This window comes from Centrocercus urophasianus, unplaced genomic scaffold, assembly GCF_019232065.1.
Source record: "Centrocercus urophasianus isolate 14NV4802_14NV808 unplaced genomic scaffold, USGS_Curo_1.0 seq_61, whole genome shotgun sequence".
NCBI classification, from domain to species: domain Eukaryota; kingdom Metazoa; phylum Chordata; class Aves; order Galliformes; family Phasianidae; genus Centrocercus; species Centrocercus urophasianus.
This window is the reverse complement of record NW_024885211.1, coordinates 625720-651033: the sequence shown is the minus strand read 5'-3', so window position 1 is coordinate 651033 and position 25314 is coordinate 625720. Positions and strand designations below refer to the sequence as shown.

At 42.6% G+C, this 25314-nt stretch overlaps 1 protein-coding gene across 5 annotated transcripts in view; it reads left to right on the top strand.

Moving 5' to 3' along the window:
• Positions 1–23668, top strand: part of LOC122169943 (speckle type BTB/POZ protein) — a 25329-nt gene extending 1661 nt beyond the window's left edge. For all 5 annotated transcript variants that reach the window (XM_042836482.1, XM_042836479.1, XM_042836478.1 and 2 more), the window contains 9 exons: positions 10977–11119; positions 11494–11615; positions 13166–13317; positions 13424–13551; positions 16913–17090; positions 17690–17745; positions 18141–18263; positions 21653–21795; positions 22424–23668. In XM_042836482.1, coding sequence (XP_042692416.1) covers positions 11042–11119; positions 11494–11615; positions 13166–13317; positions 13424–13551; positions 16913–17090; positions 17690–17745; positions 18141–18263; positions 21653–21795; positions 22424–22568 — 1125 coding nt within the window. In that variant the 5' untranslated portion in view covers positions 10977–11041 and the 3' untranslated portion in view covers positions 22569–23668. The remainder of the gene's footprint in view (positions 1–10976; positions 11120–11493; positions 11616–13165; positions 13318–13423; positions 13552–16912; positions 17091–17689; positions 17746–18140; positions 18264–21652; positions 21796–22423) is intronic.
• The last annotated feature ends 1646 nt before the right edge of the window (positions 23669–25314 follow it).

Genomic DNA, 25314 nt, shown 5'->3' with positions numbered 1-25314 from the left:
CCCAGAGGGTGGTGAGGCAGTGGAACAGGTTGCCCAAGGAGGCTGTGGATGCCCCATCCCTGCAGGTATTCAAGGCCAGGCTGGATGTGGCTCTGGGCAGCCTGGGCTGCTGGTTGGTGACCTGCACACAGCAGGGGCTTGAAACTGAGTGATCATTGTGGTCCTTTTCAACCCAGACCATTCTGTAATTTATAAAGCGAAACTCTTTGGTTGTTTAAAAAAAAAAAAAAAAAGCCACATTAGTGAAACTGTATGAGTAAAACAACGTAAAACCAAAGGAGTGAAACATATAACAGGATTGCTTCTTTTTCGGTGACATTTTCTAACCTCTGGTTAGATTTCCTTACATCACTTGTTCCATTATAACTTGAATAAAAACTATCTTTTATTTATGGTACTTTGTTACGGATGGGTGCTGATGTCAGGACAAGCAGGAGTACATCAGGAGTTGTCATCCTGTCTCTGTGTCAGTAGAGGACAGTCATACAAAACAACTGTACCTGCCTTGAGATGATAAAAACTACTGCCGAGTGTGACATCCTGATTTAAAGCTCAGCATCCTTATCGCTGTTGGAAGACTACATGTTGCCTCCCCAAAAACCTCCAGGATTTGCAAATAGCTGCAGATAACGAACGGCACGAATGCAGGACAGCTGTGTTTGCCTCATGGTCTCAGTGAGCGATGCCACCAGTGCTCCCAAATCGCAGTGGAGCCTTTTAAAAAAACAAAACGACTCCTTTTGCAAGTGGTCTTTAATGTGGAGATGGTATCAGTGCTGGCTCTGTTGTGGGGTGTTAGACCTGAGGAATATTAAGAACAATTCCATTCACCAGAATTTCTCCTGTTAGTTTTCCCTGAGCCTGTTTGACCGGTGGGGTGTGGGTGGTGGGGGTTAATTTCTGGACGGAGCTGCTGTGAGCGCCGCTGTGAAGCCAGTTTGTTGCCCTGTGTGATTTTTCCAGACACTTCAACGAGAAGAGGGACTTCCCAGCTTTGTTCTTGGCACACCCTTCTGTTCAGTGTCGGGCTGTTCTGCTGCTGGCCTGTAAACTTGGAACTACCTGCTTTAATTCCTGCTCCTTCAGTTTGGCACACAGCTGGCAGAGATGTTTCGTTGTCGTGTTATCAGGAGCTGTTGCTGGGTTGTCAGTTGCATTCCTAGGCTCACATTTGGAAGTATCTGCTGTAATTTTGTTAAATCCCCTCTCTCCTCCTACTTCTGGCATAATTCTCTGCTCAACTGGAGTATTATATAAGATCGTGCTGTATTGCTCCTGTCTCCTGTTGCTGATATTTTTTTCTGCTCGGCACAGAGAGGAAATAAAAAAGAAATAAATAAAAACCAACATCTTTTTGCTGTAAGCCTTTATGGAGAGAATTTTGAAGGTATCAATTCCTGGTTCTCAGGTGATGAGCTGCTCCCCCATTGTCTTGTGCAGAATACTCAGACTTAAAGCATCTGTCCCAAGATCTGGAAACACATTACAGTGCAGGAAACCAGCATGGGATTAAAACTCATACTTTAATATGCTTCCCTTGAGAAGGAAAAGCTGTTGTTTGTATAAACTGTATCTGTAGGTACATTTAGTACTTCTTCCTCAGTTTCTGTTCTCAGGTGTCCTTTTACTGAACTCTCTTTTGGAAGGAAGGAGTTGAGTGATTCTGGAATTCTCCTCTTTGCTGATACGCATACCTGAATATTGCAGCATCCATCAGATGCCCTTTGCTTCTTTCTTTCCCCTCTGCATTTTTAGGGGGGGAAAAAAAATGCAGAACCACTGACTGTGTAGCAAACACCCCAAGAAAACTCAGAGTTTGTTTTATTCTGAGTCAGCCCTTTGGCTGCAGGCAGGAGTGGCACTGCTGTGTTCCATGAGACGTAGTTGGCCTTACAGCTCTTAAAAGTCATATTCAAACTGACAAATGAAGATAACCTGTTTGGCCTTTCGGAGCCTGTGTTGTGGTGGTTTTGGATGGCTGTGCACTTGGAAAATGGCTTTTGCTGGCGCTGTGACTTTTGTGTGTCGTGCATTTAAATTGGGCTGATGTGAAGCTTGGGCAGTGAATCGTATCAACTAGTGTCAGTGCTAGAAGACAGAGCCAATATCTGATAACAAATCATTTACCTGCAAAAAATTGGAGTGTCCTTGTATATGTCTGTAGGCGTCTCATACACAGAACGTTAGAATATTCACTTGAAAATATGCTAGTTTTTAATGCTGTAGGACCTCATAAGTTTCGTAATAATGTTTCTAAAAGTGTGCAGGAAGGTTTGGAGCTCGGTACACTTAAATTTATTACACATTGAGAAACATTTCGTGGCGTTGGATGTGTAAATTTACGTAGGGCGTGTAGCTGGATGCTGGTGTACTTAAACTGCTGACTGCTGGTTGGAGTTGTGTGAATCACTGCTCTTTCTTTGGAGCTAACGTGGCACCCTTTCACTTACAGCTGGAATGCTTTCCTATGTGACAGCAAACACAGCAATACAGCATCAGTCTGAAAAGCCTGATGGGAGCTGCACAACTTTGAGCATTAAACTCTTATGACTATCAGTGTGCTGGGATGGTACCTAGAAGTTCATGAAAAGATTTCTTGCACTTAAACAGCAATGTGTAATTGTTCAGGTTGGTTTTTTTCCTCTATTCAATCAGAACTAATTGTCTTGTTTCAATAAACAGGTATCTCTCAAGTGTGTGTAACAGCTGAGCATCTCTCTAGAGCTGTGGCAAGTACTGATATTTAAGCAAAACAACCTGGAAAATGAGGGTGGCCAGAGAGGAAGTAATGGATCTCAGAGCCAAACAAGAAGTAAAATTTTGCTCGTGGCACTCAATCAGGTGCAGGATTAATTAGTGTGGTTTTAGTTACTGTTCTGCACTCATTCTTTTCTCGTTGCTGGAGAAATTTGCTCAGCAAATCATGAATGAGGTTGTCATTGTATATAGCAGTGGTTTACTGCACTGGGGCCTTCACAAGATTATCGAGTTTGTTTTTCCAGCTTAGGCTTTAAAACTAGCGAGGCCTGACTGGAATCTTCAGCTCGTTCTGAGTTTTGATTTCAAATAGGGGATTTGCCTTTGTCTGCAAGGAAGCTCAGAGATGCTTCTGATGAGACTGGAGAGCAGGTGGAGACAAACACCCTCAGTCTGGGGCTGCTGTAGAGCAATGCAGAGGAGCTGCCTGGCTGCCTCCCAAGAGTCGCTGCATAAAGAGGCTGGAACAGACGCTGCCTGCATTGATGTAAAAGTTTTCAGTTAACTTGGCTGTAATCATGCCTACAGATGAACTGTTTTGTCTGTTACGGAGTGTTGCCATATATATATTTTAAACCCTCTGGAGAATCTATTATCTGATGGTAGAAGCATCACACAGTGTTCCCTGTGTGCGCAGAGAGCAGCTGCTGGGGCGCTGCCTGTCCCGACCGACACTTCAAAATGAGAACAGCTACACTGGGGCCTTGGTTTCCTCACTTGCATCTTTGTAGAAGTGTCTGACCTCAACAAGTTGTGATTAAAAACCACACACGTCACTTTGATGGATTTCCTAGAAGTACTTGTGGCCCGTGAATGAAATTCGGAGAACCGTATTTCATTGCCGCTTTGGAGATGCGGGCTGTTTTCTTTAGGTTTCCTGTTGGCTTCTGGTTCTGTTGCTGCTTGTGAAGAAGAATACACTGTGTGTATGGGCACTGGAGTCCAGAAGCGTTGAAAATGGCTGTTGTGGTGAATTTTACCTTACAGCCCTCTGCTTTTGCAGCAAGTGGGATTACAGGGAAATGGCCCGAGTTTAAATGTCAGAAATATTTATTCAGCTGCTTCCTGAAATGTTCTGCAAGGTGCTGGTCTGAGCTGGGAGCCCACCTTACCGGAGCTGGAAGAGATAGGAGTCCTGATGCTGCTTGATAGCTACAAATCTTAACTTCTGTCGTTTGATTTGTCTCTTGTAGCAGGTAACTGATATTTCTCTTCTGGATAATATTACCCAGCAGCTTAGTGAGTTTTGCTGTTGATGGGGAAAATAGTAGGAAGGCTTCTTTTAGTGTTATTTCCAATGGTGGAAGGGGAACCAGGCAGGGATGAGAAGCAGCATTAACTGTGGTTTCTGTGAGCCTGGGTTTTAAGCAGCTTATGGAGGTGGCCCGTTGTTGCAAGAAGGAAAACAAATTTACGTATCTTCTGGGAATTTATTTTTGTGCCCTTTTATATTTTGCCTTTGTTTTTAAAAGATTCCATAAATAGCTTATGCCAACATCAGCTCAGAATGCATGACCAAAACAAAAAGTTCGTTCCCAGATATTTCCTTTGGGAGTTTGCACTGGAAACACAAACGAACATCAGTGCCAGGAGTGCACCTCACTGCCCTGCTTCCCCAGTGCCACTGATACACAGAGATCCAGCACTGCCCCTGGCCCTTCTTCCCTCTATTAGAAACGCACTAAATATAGAATCTCGGAGCTACCAACATTTTTCTTTGTTCTCTGTCTCACTAATTAGATAATCTGGGTTTGAATGGTGAGGATATTCAAATAGGGTGTAGGCGAATGCTGTGATTGGGTTATTTTCAGTGTGATTTATGGTCAGCTGTGAGTGTTTTGATGTTAATGTGAGTTTGGTTATTAAAGTGGTGCTAAGCAGCACCAGCATGCCTTATTGAAGTGGGCGTGATGAGCTCTCTAGAAAACACAGCGCTGATTCATGAGGAAAATGAAGCTGTTTTGGAACTGGAAGTTGGTTGGGATTTGGTTCTCATTTCCTTCTTCTATTTTTGCCTTTTCATGTTGATGTTTGATCCGTTCACAGAAAAGCAAAGTGAAAAAAGATAGCAAAGGACTCTTCCTGCCCATGCAGATACGTGTGGGAGAAGCATCACCCAACAGGACAGGCGAACAGGAGTTTCTGCAGTGCTATTTATGACCTGTTAGCAATAAACTCTGGAATGAGCTTTCTACTGAAATGAAGCAAGCTGCTGGCTTTATTTTCAGGCATCTCCAGAAAGGTGGGATTTCACACTGATTTCTAAGGGTGGTTTCATGTGAGTGCTCTTTGGCACTCACTCAATCTTTATGTTTAGCAACGAAGGTAATTCTTACAAGCATTTGGAAGTCATGCTGCAATTACAAGCAGGTGAGAGCACCCAGTAACTGGATGCCACGTTTTTGCCACGTGTTGTAATCTCTATATTTATTACTTGAAAGCTCAATTTCCAGAATAATAATGACAGAAACAGTATTCCAGCTCAGGTTGATTTTCAATGAGCTCTTAGGAATATTAATGCAAGATGGCAACTGGAAAACATTACATGAAGACTGCCAGATGTTCATATTGCTGGAAAGTTGATCTGAATAAAAGGTTTTGGAGGGGATTTTGGTCTTGGTGGCTTGCAGGAGATCAGACCTGCAGTCCCATTGGAGTGTTTCAGTGCTGCTTGGTACAGTGCACCAACGCATCATCTAAACTGAAAGTGTTCATAGGCAGTAACAAAATCTTCCTTTTCAAAATGAGGAAGGCAGAACTGCTCTCCGTTCGGGGGTTGTGGAAGCCTGAAGTTGGTGCTGGATTAACGAGTCTTGTGATGAGAGGAAGAAGGGAGGTGAAAAGCACAGTGAGAGGAGGCAGCTTGCTTTTAAGAATGCGATTATTTCTGCATGTGGATGTGATTCTAACGTACTTTGGGTAATTTCTGGTTGGGGTGAGGTGTGATTACAGGGGATGCACTTTCCTGCATCCGTTCAAATGCTATTCAGAGCAATCTAAGCAGAATGGCAAAGCTGCAGCTTAATTTAATGACTGCAGAGCAGAGATGTGGAGGATTTGTTACAAAAGGAGATGGTTATCTGGAGGACTCTTGGCTGCTTTTTACCCCTGACTTCATTCGTCTTCCTTGGTTTTGGTTGTTTGGTATTTATCTGATGTTTGGAGAGGAGGGGAACGGCTGGTAGATGGTCTCTAAATAATGTTGGTATTTCCTTGTTTTGTTAAATATATGTAAAACTTGGGATTCTCCTTACGATGCTGACGTTTTGCTGGCAGTGCTCCCTGTTTCATTTCCTCTTTCCTTTCCCATCCTCTAATAGTTTCATACAAATGATGGCTTCTATAGATGAACCAAATTTTTTCCTTTTTTTTTTTTTTTCTGCTTTGTAACGGAAGAATGAATTTAAGGGGAAAAAAAGAGATGAACATTCCAAGAATGGAAAAAATCCCTTATTTTTGGAATCTTTTGAAGTGGAATTTTAGTGACTGAGTTCTGCTGTGTTATAACTATTAATTGTGTAGGAAATAGGGGTTTTCTTTTGGCCTTTTTTTTTTTTTTGTGTGTTTTTTTAAGATAACTGATTTGCAATGAATTATCTGGAATAAACTGGATGGAGGTTTGTGTCTGTCTGCATCAAAGTCATCTTCTCATGCCGTGTCCAGAGGGCCTTGTTGTGAGCTCGTGAACTTGGGTGCAATAATAACTTTGGTGTAATAGCAGTGAAATGGAAGGCTGTATTTTTTAGTTTAGATGCCCATCCAAGTTCCTGAATGCTGCTGACGATGGGGGCAGCTTGCAGGCAGAATTGGGACTGAAAAACAGTGGCTTGAAGAGAAAAGCACAGACGTTCAGCTCTGGGAGAGTTCTCCTGTTCGGTGTTCCAGCAGACCAGGTTATCTATGTGTTCTGCATCCCAAATGAGACCTTATGGGCTTCTCAGCCTGTTAAGCATATTCCATTGAATGCCAGTCTACTCCTTCCCATTTCTCTGCTGCGATGGAGATTTTTTCCTGTGTTATTTTCTAACTGTATTTGACACAAAGCTCCATGTGTCACTGAGTTGATGGCACTTAAGGAGCAGTGTCCTCTGCCACCACTGGGCAAGCTCTGTGTTCCCCTGGGCCCGACTTCAGCCTGCCATTGGAGCACAACGAGGTTTCCTGCTGCAGTAGGGTGTGATGTGCTGGCTGTAATCTGTGCTGGCTGTAATCAGTGCTGCTTGGCAGCCATTAGTGCAGGCTGGGAGTGCTTTGCTGAGCCCATCGTTGCTTCCCTCTCTGATATTCCAAGCAGGAAAAGTGTGTCCTCTTTAGCAAACACATTAAAATCTGAAAACTCTCCCATCCACCGCTTAGATGGCATTGCACACCACCTTGCTCCTTCTGTGAACTTGCCTTTTTTCCTCCTCTATGGCAGCAGATTGAATCCTCCCGTTGTCCTTTCCAAGGCTGTGAAGAATGCAGGAAGATAATGGTCTTTTCCCGTGCTTCCATTTCTCATCCCACTTGTTTTACTGCTTCTGTTATCTTTGTCTCACTCCTTTTCTCTGCATGTCCTGCTGCTTTTGGGCAGTTTGGCTCTGTTCTTGGGTAGTCATTGATAATGTTGTTTGTCTGTTAAGCAAACAGCCATTTTTGAAGCAGTTAATTGAAGGACATTTGTTTTACAGACACTCAATGAATAATGCTCTCAGGAAAGGAATCTATTTGAAATTTTCTATTGTAAGCTACTGGTTCCTTAAAAAGGTAATTAACTTATCTGAGAAGAAATTAATCTTTGGCAAAATTGAGTCATTTTGAGACCTGGTCTGGAGTTACTGGTTGAGCTGATAATCCTCAGCTCTATTGGGTCAAATCTCTGCTGCTGCTTTGACTGCTGGTCCCTACAGTGGATGGAGTTTTGAACTGAGATGTCTGGGTATGGCTGCTAAGTCAGGAGGTAATTAGTAGGACAGAGTGGCAATGGGACATTTCCTGTGCTTGAGAAGGGCCTGGTGTGGCTCTCATTCCGAGAGGAAATTTCTTCATCTGGAAGTGGTTGCAAATGAGGTGAGAATTTACTCTTTCTCATTTTAAAAATAACAGTAATGCAATAATTGTATGCCAAAAACAAGTGCTGTTTGTGATGGTGTCCCAGAAAGTAAGAGGCTTGCAGGCTGTACCTGGCCTACTGAGGATCCGTAAGATAACACTTTGTTTTTTGTTTCCTGACTTGATATTTATCCCTTTGAGTCTGTCCTGCCTTTCCTGGCCATAAGGAATTCTGATATCCATACTGTTTACAAAATGTCCTCTTAAAACCTCTGCCTGCGCCGCTTTCTGATCTGCTCCTGCTTCAGAGGTGCCCGGCTGTTACTCAAGGCGTGTGAGCTGGTGAGGCATTAAGTGCTCATGAGCAAATAAACACCGGGGGAGCCTGCTGCTTCAGAAACTGCATGCATGGAGTGCATTAAGTCAGCTGTTGTTCCTTTTTAAAATGTGTTTAATATTGGTCCATACCAGAAGAGCTCGCCAGTGTTTGAGGGTGGAGTGGCACACAGACATTTCTGAGGCTGTGTTCAGTGAACCTGCGTGTGTGCTGGGTAAGCAAGGCAAGTGGCAAATCTTTCCTTGCCATTTTTACAGGAAAAGAAAAGGAGATTGCATTTATTTTATTATGGTTTGAGCTAGGGATATGTTCTGGTTTAACTTTTTTTTTCCCTCATCTGTATTAAATTGCCTCCCCAAAGGTCTGCAGAAAGCTTTGACACACTGTGCTGGAAGTATTTTCCAAATAATAGGAAATCTCTAAAATCTGGACCCTGTGTCTCCTCTGGGCCTTTCTAAAGGGGTAACAAATGACGTGCTGGCATGCAGCAATTCTATTAGCAGGCTGTCACAACTTTTATTACCACCTGCCTGTCCAAACCATCTGGGAGGAAAGGACATCAGAGATAGAAGTGACAGTTACTCATAGGAAATTAAATAGTCTTGTGTGTCTTAAGCTCGTGCACTTGTCCAGCCTTTAGAGCACAGCTTTCTAAAACTTCCATCCTGAAGTGAGGTGCAGGTGATACTTTGGGACGTCTTAAAACCCAGTGGAAATGCAGAAAGTATCTGTAAAACTTTGGATTTTTTTTCTTCAGGAAGTTTCAAAACCTCTTGATTTCCCATTGTGTGACTGATGGCTGTGGTCTTAGGGAGTTTGCTCCTTGGACACTGGGGGGGTGCAGGGTTATGTGTGCATCCAGGAAAGTCCTCGGCATCTCAGGGTGCCGTGGTCAGTGTGCCATGACAGCATAAGAGCAAATGTCTCCTCATTAATCCTTGATTTTGTGCCAGAAGTGAGGTGTTACCACTAAATTCAGTGTGTTTGAGAAAGCCAAAAGACTCCAGCGGGGCTCTGTGATCACTTTCAGTGTTAATTTTGTTACTTGATTGATTCAGTGCACTGGGAAGCCAAAGTTTTCCTGCAGAAACCTGCCTGATGTTGGTAGGTCTCTGATGGTGGAAGTAAACCAGGCTCATTGTCTCTCTGACACCAGTGCAGGTGAGCAGCTTTGTGACATCGCTGCACAACAGAAGCCTGGTGTTGCCATGCAGTGGCTGATGACTTTCAACTCTTGGAAAGTATCCTGTAGTGATCAGCTGTGCCTGAATCCCTGCAAGGAGAGAGAACCAAGCAGGTTTGGAGCTCTGGGCTTCAATTTTGGCTAGGTATGTCAGGCAGCAACCGTAGTACTAGGAAATAAAGGAAAAAACATCATTTTCCATTACTGAGCTGTCTTTCTTCTTGTCAAGCCTTTCTTTTAGGCTTAGCATCTCATTGCTCTGTGTGCAGACAGGTTGCACTCAGTGAGCTTAGGACACTTCATGCTTTCCCCAGTTGCTGTTCTGCTCTGGTGGTTGTGTTTTGTCCCTGTTGTTTGTGCCTGTGTGACTGGGAAACCTGTGCAGTGTAACGGATGGGTACAGTAATGTAGATTGACACGAACAGAGCAGTAAAACAGCCTGAGTGTGGAGTTGAGTGCTTCTGTGAACCCAAAGGGGAAGGAAGGATCTTGGGTCTCCTGCCTGTCAGCTAAAACCAACGGGAAGGTGTTTCTCCCCAGCCATGAGGAGCACACGGTGCGTTGTCTGCTGCTTGTGCTGCAGTTCCAGGTTCTGTCCATCCTCAAATCCCGTGGCTGGAGATGGTGAAAGAGAAATGCCTTTGGAGACATTGCGAGTGGAAAGGCAGTTCAGCCACGTATTCACATCTAGAACCTGCTAATTTGGGCTTAGTTTGAACGGCACAGTGGTTTAATTGAATTTCTTTGGAGGTAATTTTAAGTTTAATGTAATAAAACCTGCAGCAAGTGCCTAAGGTGGATACCGACATTGCCTTCTTAGAATGTTGTTTTGTTTAAGCCTTTTCCTCATTGCATATCCGCAGCACAAACTGCAGGTGCAAAAAGTTGATGAAGCAGAGGTGGTTTGACAGCAGTGCCAGGGGTTCAGGTCTTTGGCAGTTGTTAGGCCTCAAGTTTTGTTCTGGGAGATGCATTTTCACTGATTAAATAGGCAGCTCTGCAGGGTTAAATGTGTATTTCTAAGCAACTGAAAGTCAGTATCTCTCTTTCAGTGGTTACATGAACTCATTTGTGGTTTTTTAAAGGAAATTAAACCTGAGGAATAGGGGGGAAAAAACCAAATCACTCATTTTTATATTACAGATTAGATTATACCTGTGTGCCAGTGTTGTCACATACTTTCTGCAGGTCAGCATAACTCAAAACCCAAGTAAATGACTCCCAACTGAAGTGCAGACCGAGGGGAGCCTTTCTTAAGGGAGGTCTGGTCTGCTGGTGTGAGACTTGACATGAAAGTGAGGAGTGAGTATGGAATTCCAGTGGTAGCCTCAGGGTAAGCAATAAATCCCAAATGAAGTCAGTGGTCTCCTGGTTTTGGACTCCTTGGAGGAAATGATAGGCTGGGTTTATTCCTATGAAGAGCTGGCATATCGAAAAAATAAGTGGTGGTGGTATATTGCCACCTCAGGAAACATATGGGAGCACTCCTAATGTTTTGGTGTATAATACAACCTATCTTGAAGGTGTGGGGAGAGAGAAACAACGTGAGAAGCATGATTGCTTTAACTTGCATGCAGTGAGTTTTAGCAGCGGTCGGGACGTTTTTTTCTTCGTTATTAGTTTTGGTTTCATTTTTTTTGTTGTTGTTCTCCTTTCTTCTTCTCCCAGTGTGAAGATCTAGCATAACTTTCTTCCCCTGAGTTGTGACGTTCTGTTTAATCTTCAAACTGGCGATGTCAAGGGTGCCAAGTCCTCCTCCTCCGGCAGAAATGTCGAGTGGACCCGTGGCAGAAAGCTGGTGCTACACTCAGGTGAGACCGCGCTGCGTTGGGCTGTGCTCGCTTAGAACCTGCAGCAAGAGGTTGGTTCAGAACAAACGGGGGGTCCTGGGGTTCCAGAGAACGTGGAATTTGGTAACGCTGCGTGTTGCCATTCACCATGGCAATGAGAATCATTGTTCTGTGGCACCCGTGTTGGAGGGTGGACGTGTCAGGAGGAGTTCTGGTGGTGCAGCTACTGCTGCTAGCTGTTTCCAGACTCTTCCCTCGTGTCTGGAGGTTACTTGTAACACAGGTGGTTCTGTGCGACGTCCAGGATTTCAGTTTTTGTCTTTTAAGACCTTTTGTCTTCTATGAGCAGTGTGAAAGTGAATGGTCCTAACCCACCTCTTATTCTCGGTTTTAAGATTAAAGTGGTGAAATTTTCCTACATGTGGACCATAAATAACTTCAGCTTCTGCCGAGAGGAGATGGGTGAGGTGATCAAAAGCTCAACTTTTTCCTCTGGAGCCAATGATAAACTCAAATGGTAAGGAATACAGAAGTGAGGGTGGCTGTGTTTGTACAACGGTGTGGAAGAGTTTGGGGCTCTGTAACAAAGAAGTATGTTTAAAATAATAATAATAATAATAATAATAATAATAAAATAACCTTGTGCTGCATGCAAATTCTGGCTTCCTTGGATGCACAACATACAGAGAGTGTTGTTGCTTCAGCACAGTGTTTGGACACAGAACAAATGTGAGGATCTGACCATTAGAAATGTGCTTCACGTAATGGAAAACATCAGAAGTTGTAGATGCTGCAGCTAGAAGGGAGACTGCATCCTGCCTTAATGCAGAGGCAAAGCATGGAAGATTAATAATCTGTTACAAATTATTTTCTGTCTTAAATGACTGATGTTCGTCTTGGCAAGCTCTTGGAAGCCAGTGAGAATCTACAGCCAGGGCTGTAAAGCTCTATTTCAGCCTCCCAGTTTCAGCCTCCCTCGCCATGCTGTTAAAAACCTGATTTTCACATGCGCTCTTAAATTCTCTTTCCTGCAGTTTCAGGCTATTTCTACTGTTACTTTCTCAGCAGCTTTTTATATATTCAGAGCCTTACAATAGTTCCTTCTATCATCTCTGTATTCTCTATTTCCATTTGCCCAAGAGTTTCTGCTTTTTTTAAAGACAACATTTTTACCCTTTTAAACCTTTCCTGTTTTCCCCCTCGAAGTGTTTCAGCATTTTTATTTAAATTTCCTTAGTCTAGATAGCAGCAAGCTTTCCACTGCCTTATTTAATTTAGGGCTGTGTGTGTGCGAGATATGATTTGTGTTCCCTTCCTTTGGGTGGCAGACCTGTGCTTTCCTCAGACTGCTTTTTGTTATTAAATTACTTCATTTTCCAACCTTTGCAAGTCAGATCTCCTTCTCATCCCTTGGTCTTTCTGATTTATGTATTTATTTTTTGGTCACTGTGTTTGAACTGCTGGTGGTTTGGCCTGTTCTTTTCTTTTTCTCCCTGCTTGTTACATTCTGTCTAGTTTCAGATCACAGAACTGCTTATGAGTGGCCTTTTCGTGCATTTACTATCTTTTCTTAACCAAGGAGTAATTTGTTTGGGTTTTTTTCCCTAGCTTTGTTTTTGGGAAGCTTTCAGCCCTCTAGAAATCAGGTGTTTCCTCTGAGTTGCTTCCCCTGTGATTTTAACAGTCAGTTCTTGGAAATTTTGCACTTCTCTGAATCTTTAGCTTCTGTTCCTCTATTTTTCTGTGGAAGTCGTCATGCACAGTGCTTTTTGGTGTGTGAAATTGCATCCCATGTATACCTCCACTCTTCCCAAGCCCTGTGTTTGTTTGTTTTTAAATGATTTACCCATACTATTACTAGGGTATTGATATCTGTCTTGGAAGATATAGCCTGAGGCTGACTGTGAAGCACAGTTCCACTCTGTTTAGCTGTCTGTTATTTCCTTGTGGTTCAGTGGTTGGTAATCAGGACTGTACATTTTATCATGAAAATTCCATCTCCTTCGAAAGCTGTGGATGACCTGCCAAAAGCTGGTCCTGCTCTCATTCAGCTCTCTTCTTCTCCAGGTGTTTACGTGTGAACCCTAAAGGCTTGGACGAGGAGAGTAAAGATTATCTATCCCTCTATTTGTTGTTGGTGAGCTGTCCAAAAAGTGAAGTTCGAGCAAAGTTCAAATTCTCCATCCTGAATGCTAAAGGAGAAGAAACAAAAGCAATGGGTGTGTAAAAACACTTTGTGTCTGCAGGGGTCGGTTTGTTTGTCTTTTGCTGTTTGATCAAGCAAGTCGTTTTGCTGCTGTTTGAAGCACTGTGTCTTTCTTTCAGAGAGCCAGCGAGCGTATCGATTTGTGCAAGGCAAGGACTGGGGATTCAAAAAATTTATTAGGAGAGACTTTCTTCTAGATGAAGCCAATGGACTTCTTCCTGATGACAAACTCACTCTATTCTGTGAGGTAAGCCTTCGTCTGCTGCTGAAAGAATAGCAGTTCCATTAGCTTCAGGTAGATGTGACCTTATTTTTCATCATTGCTTTTAAGGCGTCAGTGGAGTCAGGAGGAGCAGTGGCTGTTTAGTTAACACTTAGATTTCATTTGTGTCTGCTTGTGTGTGCGCCTCTGTCTGGGGTGGCTCTTTCTGTGAGTGAATCATTGCATTTTACTTTCATTTGTTTTTTGTTACTTTATACATCTTTTACCTGTGGTGATAGCAGAAATTAAGCACATTTGATTATTACTTCCCTACTGATTTAATAATAATAACCATCCCTAATTTAAGATTCACTTAGGTTAATAACCAGTGCTAGCTGCATAGTGGAAATTGTCATGCCTGTTACTTGTCCTCTGAGTAAAAAGGACAAGTTTTCTTTATTTTCCTGTGTCTGTATATCTTACAGAAACAAAAAGCTAAGCTGAAGGAATTCCACAGTCACCACAGCTCTTGTTTGTTGTTTTTTCCTGTAATTTTTCTACAAAACACTCAGACTTCGCTATTTGCAGATGAGGGTGCAGTTATTTCTAAAGATAGATATCTGTGTTCAGAAGCCTTGATGGGGAAACCTAAGCTTCCTAATTTAGTGTCTCCCGAGCTTTTGGTGTCTGTTTCTCTTGACTTTTTAACTCCAAAATCCCTCCTGTAGCTGTGATTCTTGCCAGGGCACAGGTAGAAAAGCTGTCCTGTCTTCAGATCTCCTGCAGGGTGTTTTGTGGGAGTAGAGTCTTTTCTTTTGCTGTGTTTTCTTCCAGGATTGCAAGGAATGCTTCAGTCCAAACCATTTGACAGCCATTTGGTTATGTTGTTTGGTTTTGTTTTGCTTGTTTTGTAGCTTTGCCTGGCCATCATAAATGTACCCATACCTAATTTAGCAAACACCTCCTGATGGATTTGTATTCATTCAGTCATTGTAAACCATTACTGTCAAGGAGGAAGCTCTTCCTTAACACTGATAGCAATGTGGGGGAAGAAGAGAGCAGTGTCTTGGGTGACACCTCCTTGGGTTTGGCAGTTAGCCTTTCTTTCATGATAAATGAGCCACAGACCTCAAAACTGTGGTGGCAACTCAAGAATTAACGCTGGAGAAGGGAAAACCAGCCGTGCTGGCAGCCAGAACCATGTCAAGTCCACTTTCTATTGAATTACTCCCTTCAAATGCTTCAGCTCAGCATTTTTGTTTGTTCCTCATCCAGAACAAACCCACTGCTTGCTTTGCCTGACCTGGATCTGAATATCTCCTGTTTTTCTATTCGGTTTGTTCTGTAGCTTAGTATATATAAGAAGTCTTAAGTTTATATAGTGATATTAGAGGGGAAAGCCATGCTGTTTGGAAACAGTTTGGAGAGAACTTTCAACAGCTTATTTTTGTTTTTTAAGTCTCTTAGGATGTAAACTAGTGTACCATATGTTCTCCTAACACTTCTCTTCTGGCCGCAGGTGCCAAGTGGTGCTGCTACATCTGTACCTCCAACAAGCATGTTTTGTTAGCAGCACTTGATGAGACACTTGTTATTTGGAGATATATTGGGGTTTTCTATAGACCAAAAGGTTGCTGAGCAACTCTGCTATGCCTTCTCTCTTTGCTTTACAAGACTTTAAAGGAAGGAGCCTTCTGCACTCTGCGCAGGGCAGCTCTGAACTCACATGATGTGTTGCTGAAGATGCTGTTACGACAGAATGCTGGTCATTGTCAATCACTTTTAGTCTGACCTCATTTGCTTACAGTTTGGAGATCCTTTCACCTCTGTTCTGCAGGTGGGGTTGATTTGCTCATATCCCATCTGCGTGACTATTTGCTGTTTTAAGTTATATTCCAGCATTATAGGTGAACGAGATCTGATGAACCTAAAAAAGAACAGAGTTCCCAGAGTTACAGCAGTAATCCTCCTCTGAGCAGCTGGGAATTCCCTTGCTAAGTCGTTGAAAATAGCTTAAGCAAAACTAGCTGCTTTGGCACCTGAGTCTGGTCAGTGCTTCAGGTCTACCAGTCTAAACTCCTGTGAAAAGCCACATGGTAATTTTTTTAATGCTGGTAACAGATTTTGTTTCATACATGAAGATGATTTACTTGTTGATTTGAAATAGTTTGCAGGTCTTTTTGGTGTGTCTGTGGTCAGGGTTGGACTCTGAGGGATCCGCATCTTAGAAATGCTTTTTAATGAATCTGAATCGATTCTGCTGTCCTTGAGTCTGTTACTAGAAGTTACAGGGCAGAAAGATGTTACAGCAGTCCAATTAATGACAGGGAACATTACCTTTCTCTCAACTGCTGTGGCTAATCATTGGCAGTGCCCTTTGGCAAGCAGCAGCTGGCATTTGTTCATTCTTGGGTGTCAGTTTGTACAAGATTGAGGGGAATGCCCAAGAGTGCCCACCCTCAGGAACCCACTGGGGGTTTCCCCAAGAGCTGGGCTGTGTGCTGTCAGCAGTTCTTCCCTAATAAGGTGTTCCTGTCATCTCTCTCCCTTCATAATTTACTTCTCCTTTTGCTTAACTGGGAAGCTTCCTATGCTGCCCATTGTTCTCCTCTGGCCATTGTTATTAATAGAACTGAAATTCAACCTGAACCTGACAGCAAATCCAGCAAATGGTTTCCCATATGCTTCCTTGTCAATCAGCTTGTTCCTTTACTCTTTGTTAGCAGGGTAGTATTAGTCATTGTGATCTCTTCTAATTTGAGTCTGCTGCAGAAGGCGTATGATTTACTGCATGTTTAACAATAATGGTTTGCTGCTGAATAGACTCTTAGCTGTTCCCTTTGCGTAGGTTATTCGTCAGCTGGTTTGGCTGCATATGGTCTCTGCCTGGCCATGTCTAGTTTAGAGCAGGTGGTCAGGAATCTTACCAGCCTTCTCCAAAATCTCCTACTTATTTGACATGAAGTTGCTTTTTTAATTCAGTTTTTTTCTTCTTTTTCAATGCACTGGAAGCATTGCACTCAAGAAATTGGAATTCTACTGCTGAACCAGAAGCAGAAAAGCATTTGGGGTGCTCAGAATGTCCTGCACTGATCAGACACTGCTCTTGCATGCATGTATGGATGCAGTGGTTGCTGTGTACGTTTCATTTTCATTTGTACTGCTCTCTGTGCTGCATTATTGATTTGGGAGGGTTTCAGACTGTTGATAGAAGGAAAAAAAAAAGTAGGTGAGGAATGATGTCTGTAAGAACAGAAGAAGATTCTACTTCCCTAGGAGACCACATAATAAAACTGTCGTGAACCTGCATGAAAGTGCCATCAATTTATGCACACAGTTTAAAAATTCCTGAAAGGAAATTGCTTTTCCAGCGTGGAGTTTGAGTAATTTGTTTATTACCCTGCAGGTGAGTGTGGTACAGGACTCTGTAAATATCTCTGGCCAGAACACTATGAACATGGTGAAGGTACCGGAGTGCCGCCTGGCAGATGAGCTGGGAGGACTCTGGGAGAACTCCCGCTTCACAGATTGCTGCCTGTGTGTTGCAGGCCAGGAGTTCCAGGCTCATAAAGCCATCCTAGCAGGTCAGTATTGTGTTGGATGGGCCTCAGCAGAATGGGGAACAATAACAATAGCAAGTGAAATACCGTGATATTGAGGTGGTTTTTGTATTGCTCCTTTAAAGGAGGGTTCTGCAGCTCTTTTAAGTGCAGAGCTGTAGTAAAAGACTGTTTTGTGAAGTGCTGCAGGAAGATATATCTGCTGCTTTTTAATTGCCTGCTTTCTCCACACAAAGAGGACGGTAGGAGGTGTCCTTTGTGTCTGTAGTCTACTGTAATGTATCCCTAAAGCATTTGTAAGGAGAAGTTACTGAATTATCAGAGTATTTTCTTACCAAATCAAGAAAGATGTCTCAATGCCTGTGTGCTCTTTTGGCCTTTTTTGAAAGGCCTCGTGACATCCCTGCATGCCCATTCTCAGAGCACGAAGCTGCACTGACCACATGACACCATGTCACAATCTGTATGCTTCACCAGCCATGCTCAGCTTGCTCTATCTGCTGTGGGATTTTTTTCTGCATTAAATGGCAGGACGGTTGTTGAGGTGTTGGCAGACTGTGCTCATCTCCTCCTGAAGAGCAAAAGGCTTGTCTCTAACTGTTCTGTTTGCCCCCCTGCTGTAGCACGTTCCCCGGTTTTCAGTGCCATGTTTGAGCATGAGATGGAAGAGAGCAAAAAGGTAAGTTCCTGAAGGAGGAAGAACTTTGTCAACTCTTAACATCTCTGGTCAGTCAGTGAAGTTTCTTAGGTGGCATTTGTGATTACTGTCACCTTAATTCTTTCTCACATTAGATGCAGTTCTTTGCTTCAGCTGTCCTGAAGGGAGAAGGAAGGGATCAAGGAGGCAATTGTCACCTTTGTTACTCTGGGGAAAGAGTTTAGGGTGGGACAGGGAGAAGTAGATGATCTACAATCCTACTCAGAGTTTTTCTTATTCTATCCATTTCTGTTTGTTTGTTTTAAATTAAGTCATGTTCTGAATAGTTTGTAGCAAATCTCCGAATACTAAAAGACCTTGGGTAGAACCTTTAACATCTTGTCAGAATTTTAACAAGCTGCATTTTTCCAATACAGAATCGGGTTGAAATCAACGATGTGGAACCTGAAGTTTTTAAGGAAATGATGTGCTTTATTTACACGGGGAAGGCACCAAATCTTGACAAAATGGCTGATGACTTGCTGGCAGCTGCTGACAAGGTACAGTTGGGATTTCTGGCTGTTCAGAGAACAAGCAATATGTGCCTTGCTCTACTCAGAGCTCTCCGATTCCTGTAGTAAGCTCCTCATGTAATCATTGTGGTTGGGCAGTTTCTTTGAATTGTAATATCAACTGGTTGTGGCTTGTAAGTAAACCTGAACGTGGTGTAGATACACTTAAGGTACTTAGATGTATAGCTGCATATCACCAGATACATTGACCAGGAATATCAGTTTCTATTGCTTGTTTTTAAGACCTTTTTCTAAAATTTCAGAAAGCATTGCTGTTCAATGTAATCTATAAAAGCTGGGAGTGAGAAGAAAAATTCAATTTTTTAAAATAATTTTTAATTATTTTTTTTTTAACATGTTTGTTACCAAATCTCAAAAGTGGTGTTGTGTCTTGGCAAACAGGGCCTGCTGCTGCTTTTGGTCTGGTTGTTAGCAGCAGTTTCAAGAGATGCTCTGAAGTGATGGATAAGTGGGAAGGTCCTGTTTATTTTTTCTTTTTTGCAGTGGCAGTCCTTCCTGGTTGTGGAGACAAGGAGTGCACTGGAGGAAGCCCTGTTGCCTAATCTGTAGTGGTTTTGCAGGCTCCTTGCCAGGGGATGTTCCAGGGATGCTCTGATTGAAGCTGCTGGTTGTTCCTATGCAGCAGGCACAGTGCCTTGCAGCCCTCCAGTCTCTGCCTCCTTCCCTTTGCAGCACCAAGGATGGAAGAGAGTGCTTTGCTGGCCAGTGAGCCGTATTAACCAGTGAAAATTCGTAATATATAACCAAAATTTTATTTCCTTTTTTTTTCTTTTTTTTTTCTTTTTTTTTTTTCTCTCTCTTAAAAGTGAACTTAGTGCTGGTGAAAGATGCCAGTTTGACAGCACTGGAGACTAAGTCCTGAATTTATCCATGGAACAGGTTCAGCACGGGTAGCAGCAGTGCAAGATCCTCCACACTGCCCTGCCACTGTGCCTCAACACTGACCTGGAGGGACCACCTCTGGGGGTGAGAGCGTAGTTCAGTCTCCGTGCTTCTTCAGTCCTTGGATTCTTTTGTGGGTTCCAGATAGGGTGGTGGATTTTAGGATGTGGATGCATGTAGCCTTGTTCCACTCAAACCCCTGCACAGCCGTTAGGTTCCCTGTCGCTGTGGACCTGGGCTTCATCAGAAATGTTGATTTAAAGGTGAAATGCTCAGTGTGCTGTTAGGGGGCCACTGCAGCTGGAGTTAAAATGGGAAATGATGCAGGCAGATTCTTGGCTTGATTGTGATAATTGCCACATATTTTATTCAATATTTAAAGAGTATTGATGGAGAGATCGCATACCATCTTTAACTGAGACAAGTGTAAGCAAGAAGCAGTACATTAAGGCCAGAGTAGGCTTTAACTTTGAATTTCTTGGCTTTTAATGTAGACTTTCTTTCTTTTAAACTCATTGTGCATCTCTTAAAAGCAGAAATAAAAAAAAATCTTTCAAGAAAGCACATAAGGCATCTAATATTTACTCAAGAGACTGAAACAGCTTCTTCTGAGTTCCTCCTACCTCTTGGGGAAAATAAGTAATTAGACCAAAACCAAAACAAAACACGTCTTCTGAACCCAGGAGATACTATTTCAGCCTCTGGAGTAGGAATGTTATTAGGTAGGGCTTTTTTTTTTCCTCTTTTTTTTTCCTTTAGTGTAATTAAGAAAGATGGGGAGGGGGAAATCTGGATACCTGAGAGACCAGCATGGCTACTTTTGCCCAAACACGTAATTAGAAGTTGGGGTATTTGTAGTGAAAATCAAAATAAAAATTGTACATGCATAGGAGAGGATACTCAGTTTACAAAGGGAATAGTTTAAGCTTTGTTTACTGCATTTTAAGCTACTGACAAACAGTAACGTAATGGTTTGCCCCTTCTTTGCAATCGTTTTAGTTATTGATACAGATGAAGTAAATTTGATTCGCCTTCTCAGATGTTCCGATGGGAGAAAACTGTCCTGGTTATGAGTGCCATGCCTCAACTGACATCATTGTAATTATTGTTCCTGAGCCTTAAGTGAAAGATGTTTTTAGGATTTAAAATTATTCATTTAAATTTAATCGTAACAGAATGAAGATCTCAATAAGAATATAAAATCAGTTTATAATGTAGTAGTGCTTATCGTATGGCAGGCACTCCAGTCGCCATGCAGAGGAGCTGGTTACCAACTCTCTGTTTGGGTTGGCAGATCAGTCCTTACAAATCTGGTATCTTTCTGGACTGTGGCAACACACAGTGAGGAACGTGCATTTGTGTACCAAGCCATCTTGAAGTTCTCCAGAAAAGCCTTACAGACAATTTGAAGGCTGCTCCCAAATGCTTTTCTCTCTCAACTAAAAAATGTCATGGGATCGAGGTTGTTCTAGACTGTGTTTTATCCAAAGAGCTCCATAATCACATCACACATACCAAGATCTTCAGAAGTATCTCAGTCTCTTAGTGCCCACAGCCTATCATATTTTAACAGGCTGAGGTTTGGAGTTTGGCCTTTGTTTCTTGACAAGAGGCTTATGCTTTTCTGACTATAGACCTTCTTGAAAATCTTGGTGTGTCTGCTGCTTCCAGTACTGACTAAAGTGCTGCAGAAAGTAGCGTGGAATTTATTAGAAGGTTCTCTTGTTCTAAGCAAATCCTTTGAATTCCTTTGCATTTCTCGAATAATTGATCCAATCCAAAGCTGTGGATCTGGAGGAAAAAGAGAAGTTGAGGTAAATGTGCCACTGAATGGCGTAAATGCTTCAGGTGAGAATGTGAAGTTAGAGTAAGGCTTTTGCTATGACTTTACAGACAAGCTGAGATGTTTTGTTTCCAGATGGATAGCCACAAGAAATCAGGGGCATTTGTGTAGCATTTTAGTATTTAGGAGCATATTTGAGCAAAGATGTCATAAATTGCAAAACATTAATGGCAAAGGAACTGAAGGAAAGCTGCCTAAACATCACCGGAACACCTATGGAGCATTCAGCATTGGGTCCCCATTGAATGTGGAGAATAACTGCCATGCAGTAATGAGGATGAGATTTGGCTTTAGCATTTTGTACTTTGAAATCACTGAGGCAGCATTTCAGATCACCTTTAATACTTACTCATTTCAAAGCATGAACACAGCACCAGCAAACCTGTAACACAAGAAGCCTGGGATGAGAGTGATGGTGGGTATGTTTCTTCCCCATTGCTTTCCTCAGGGTGGGCACATACTGCTTCTCCCTTTTTGCTGATCACTACTTCATTGAGTACAGTTCAGCTCCATATAATAAAGTCTGTTTAGCATTGTAGAGTAGTTTGTTACTGAAGAGTAAAGGAGCACAAGTAGAACTTCAAGCTGAATAGGTTGTTGTTGTAATTGTACTTTGGCTTGTGTTTTGCAGTATGCTCTGGAACGTCTGAAGGTGATGTGTGAGGATGCACTGTGCAGTAACCTGTCTGTGGAAAATGCAGCTGAGATCCTCATTCTGGCTGACCTACATAGTGCTGACCAACTGAAAACTCAAGCAGTGGACTTCATTAATTAGTAAGTTTTTTCTTGTTTTGGCATGCAAGCACTCAGGAACAATCATGTGCAGAGGAGATTTTCCTCGTTTTCAGTTTTAGTTTTTGTTTTTTAAAGCTCTCCTATTGTGATCTTTCTTTCATCTGGCATTCCAGAGGTGCTGTTGCCCTAAGGGCTGATAAGTCTTGTGCTACTGGAACTGGTCAGTGTACAGTAGAGCTACCTCTGAGATATTTTGGCTTTCTTCTTAAGGTCCTGAGAGCTCTTAGGTAGCAGTCGATTAGTTAGTCTCTATATTTAAGGACTATTGCAACTACTACTGCTACAGACCTGTTTGTAGGCAGTCACTGACAGCCATCTGATTTGATGTCCAGAAACATCTTAATTCTGTGTTAGTTAACACGATTTCTCTCAGTACTTTCTGTATTGCTTGAAATTGTTGCGTGCTGAGGGGTCAGAGTAGATGAGCTTTGTGTTCCTACTGCCATCCTCTGGGGGTCATGTCTGTTTGCAAGCTGAAGGACTGTCCAGCATACATTCTTATAACAGTACACTAAAAAGGTGGGGTATCTGAAGCACGTGGAAAGCACCTGATGGTTATCCTTTTTGTCTCCAGTCAGTAACTTCATCTTCATTTTCTTGTTTCTAGTCATGCTTCTGATGTCATGGAGACATCGGGCTGGAAGTCGATGGTAGTATCACACCCTCACTTGGTGGCTGAGGCGTATCGCTCTCTGGCCTCTGCACAGTGTCCCTTTCTGGGACCTCCACGTAAGCGACTGAAGCAATCCTAAAGTCCCGTCTCTGGCAACACCACGTGTTTTTCTGGAAGCAGCATCAGCTGTTGCTGCTCAAACCTTGACCACCAGGTAGACAGCGAAATCTGTGGAGCTTATACTCTGTTGTTGGGGGGAAGAGACTGCTTCGTGACACCCAGACTTTTTAAAACAGCACCAAGTAACTTGGGGAGAGGGGGGAGGGTGGGCCTGGGGCTCTGGGGCTGTTCAACCTAATGAATCCCTGTCGCTGCATCGTCTGTGTGTTCCCTTCAACTTGGCTGAGTCAATTAAGTACAGGGTTCGGTTTAGGTGCCGATCCGTGTCAGAATAAACCCAGCAGTGGTACTGGGGAAAACAACATCTGCGTCTGGCAGCACAGAACAAACCATCAGATGCCTGGAGCAAGAGGACATTTTAGTTTTGGAGAGAGCGTTGCGAAGTTAAAAAGGATTTCCAGTGAGGTTCTGGAAAGGAAGTACCTGATGGGAGCTCCAGTAGTATTTATATCAAAAAAGAGAATTTAAGTCCTTCCAGCTGAGCTAAAAACTGGACGTTTGTGTAACTCCTTATTGCCATCCAGCAACAAGAAGATCAGTTTTCTCTGTTAGTAGCACTTGTATGTTAATTGCAAAAAAAAAAAAAAAGAAAAAAAAAAAAAAAAAGAAAAACACCTTTTATAAAGTGACAGGTTGAAGTGAAAGGGGACTGAGAGACTGTTCTGGAGGATGTGAATAGACTGAAGGCAGCCTTTGGCAAGTCTGTATTGGTTTTGAAAGGACTAGAATATCTTTGATTTGGAGCGTGCTGTCTGATAAGAACAACGGTTACTGTTTTTAGATATTGTGGAAAATGTTTTTTGGCATTTTTCCCTGCTTTATTTCCCTCCTTCCCTCTTTTTTAAGAAAAAGAAGAAATTTTATTGTTCACGATCGCTGCGTCAGAAGTCCCTGTCCTGAGTTGCTAAATGATTCTTAACAACTGTTTGTACCTGACTTGCCGACTGTATAGGAGCCAGTCCTATTCCTTTCTATTAGTCACTCTTCTTACAAGGAAGAAGTTTCAAAATAGCTGTTAACTTTTTTTTTTTTTTTTTTTTTGGAAAATATAAATAATTACTATTTTGTACTGCGTCGTATCTGTTGGTTTCTTTTTTTTTTGCTTCAATTTCAACACTTCTCAGCTTAAAACCAATTCCCTAAAGCACCTCCATTCTGCTGCCATGTCCTGTGCCACGTTAGTGCCGTGCAGCTCCTGGAACTCAAATGGGACTTCAGTAAGGAAGTCTGCACACAAATTTGCAATATAAAACTGTTTTATTTCTCATGGTGGGTGTTAACACAGACCAGACAACGTTGGTTTTAATAGCAGCTGTGAAGCTAACTCGTGGTCCAAACCTTGTACCTGGACTTAAATGTGGGATGGGGGAGCGGTACAATAAGCCATCTGTTTTATGGCATTAACGAGCAGTGCAGGATGTCCTGGTAGCAAAGACACCATCCATTATGTCGTCATTAGTCCCAGATATCAGAGAGGTTAGCTTGAAATACGTGGTGTTATGGCAGTGGCAAATTGGTCTGACCTTAAGGTGGTCAGGTAGGGCACGTAATGGATTACAGAGAATAACTCTGTGTTGTCTAGAAAATAGATTAGATACCAGTTGTCTCTGACTCTTCATTCTGTTGTCATACTTCTCTTACAGCCTTTTGTCCCTTGTGAGAAGGAGAGCTCCGTTCATACGTCCACGTTTTAATCTAACTGCCATCTATTTTTATCTGATGGTGACTCATGAGAAGGTCCCTGCCCTTTTTTGAGTCCCCCACTGAGACCTTCATCATAAACGCACACAACCATCTGTATAGTGAAGCCCTCCTTCTCCTTGGTTCACAAACTCCCATATTGCATCTTTTCCTTCAACTCTTCTAATTCCTTTTATATTGGATTCAATATGCATTCCCTTTTAGGTAAGCAAAGCACTTAGTCATTAGGAGATGCTCCCCGCTACCCTGTCAGAACTCAGACCGGCGTTTCTAGCTTATAATTGCATGCAGACATGAAAAGTTCATTGCCAGGTAACTGCAGAAGTTATCTGTGTGCTTCAGTGATGTCTAATTACACCGCAGTAACTGCATTGTTTACTGAAAGACTCAAACCTGCTGGAAGAGACCTTTTCTCCTGGTTGTGGTGGAATGACCAGCTGTTTGAGGAGTGTCCCTGGCGTAGCCTTTCCCTGAGAAGCAGACGTGCCTGGGAGGAAGTAAATGGGCCTTGACATTGTGTGCCCTCAGCCTTTTTGAGGGAGGTATTTACGGGCAGGCGATGCGGATTTGGAAGCCTGCTCTGGAGGATGGAGAGATACCTGCAGGAAAATAATCTGTTCAGAGGCTTCTCTGTCCCAGTCCTTCCTGCAGAGCCAGGTGCATTTCGAGAATACACTGTGAAGGGAGGTCTGAGATACAAGATATGTGGAGGATGCAAGTTACCTCCAGTTGCAGGTGAATTAATGATTTATTGGTCAACTTTGCCTTTTTTGTTGTTTGGTTTTTTTGTTGTTGGTGTTTTTTTTTTAATTGTAAGCGATACAGCTGAAGCCATCTGGTTATAACAACATCAGAGATGGAGCATACTGTTCATAAACCTCCCACTGACATCCTCCCCTCCCCAGATCTGAAATGTAATTCAAGTTAACTCACAATCTGTGGCATGTGTTGTTACTGCAGAGATGTCCATGCCAGTTGAACAGTTGGAGATTTGAATTCCACAA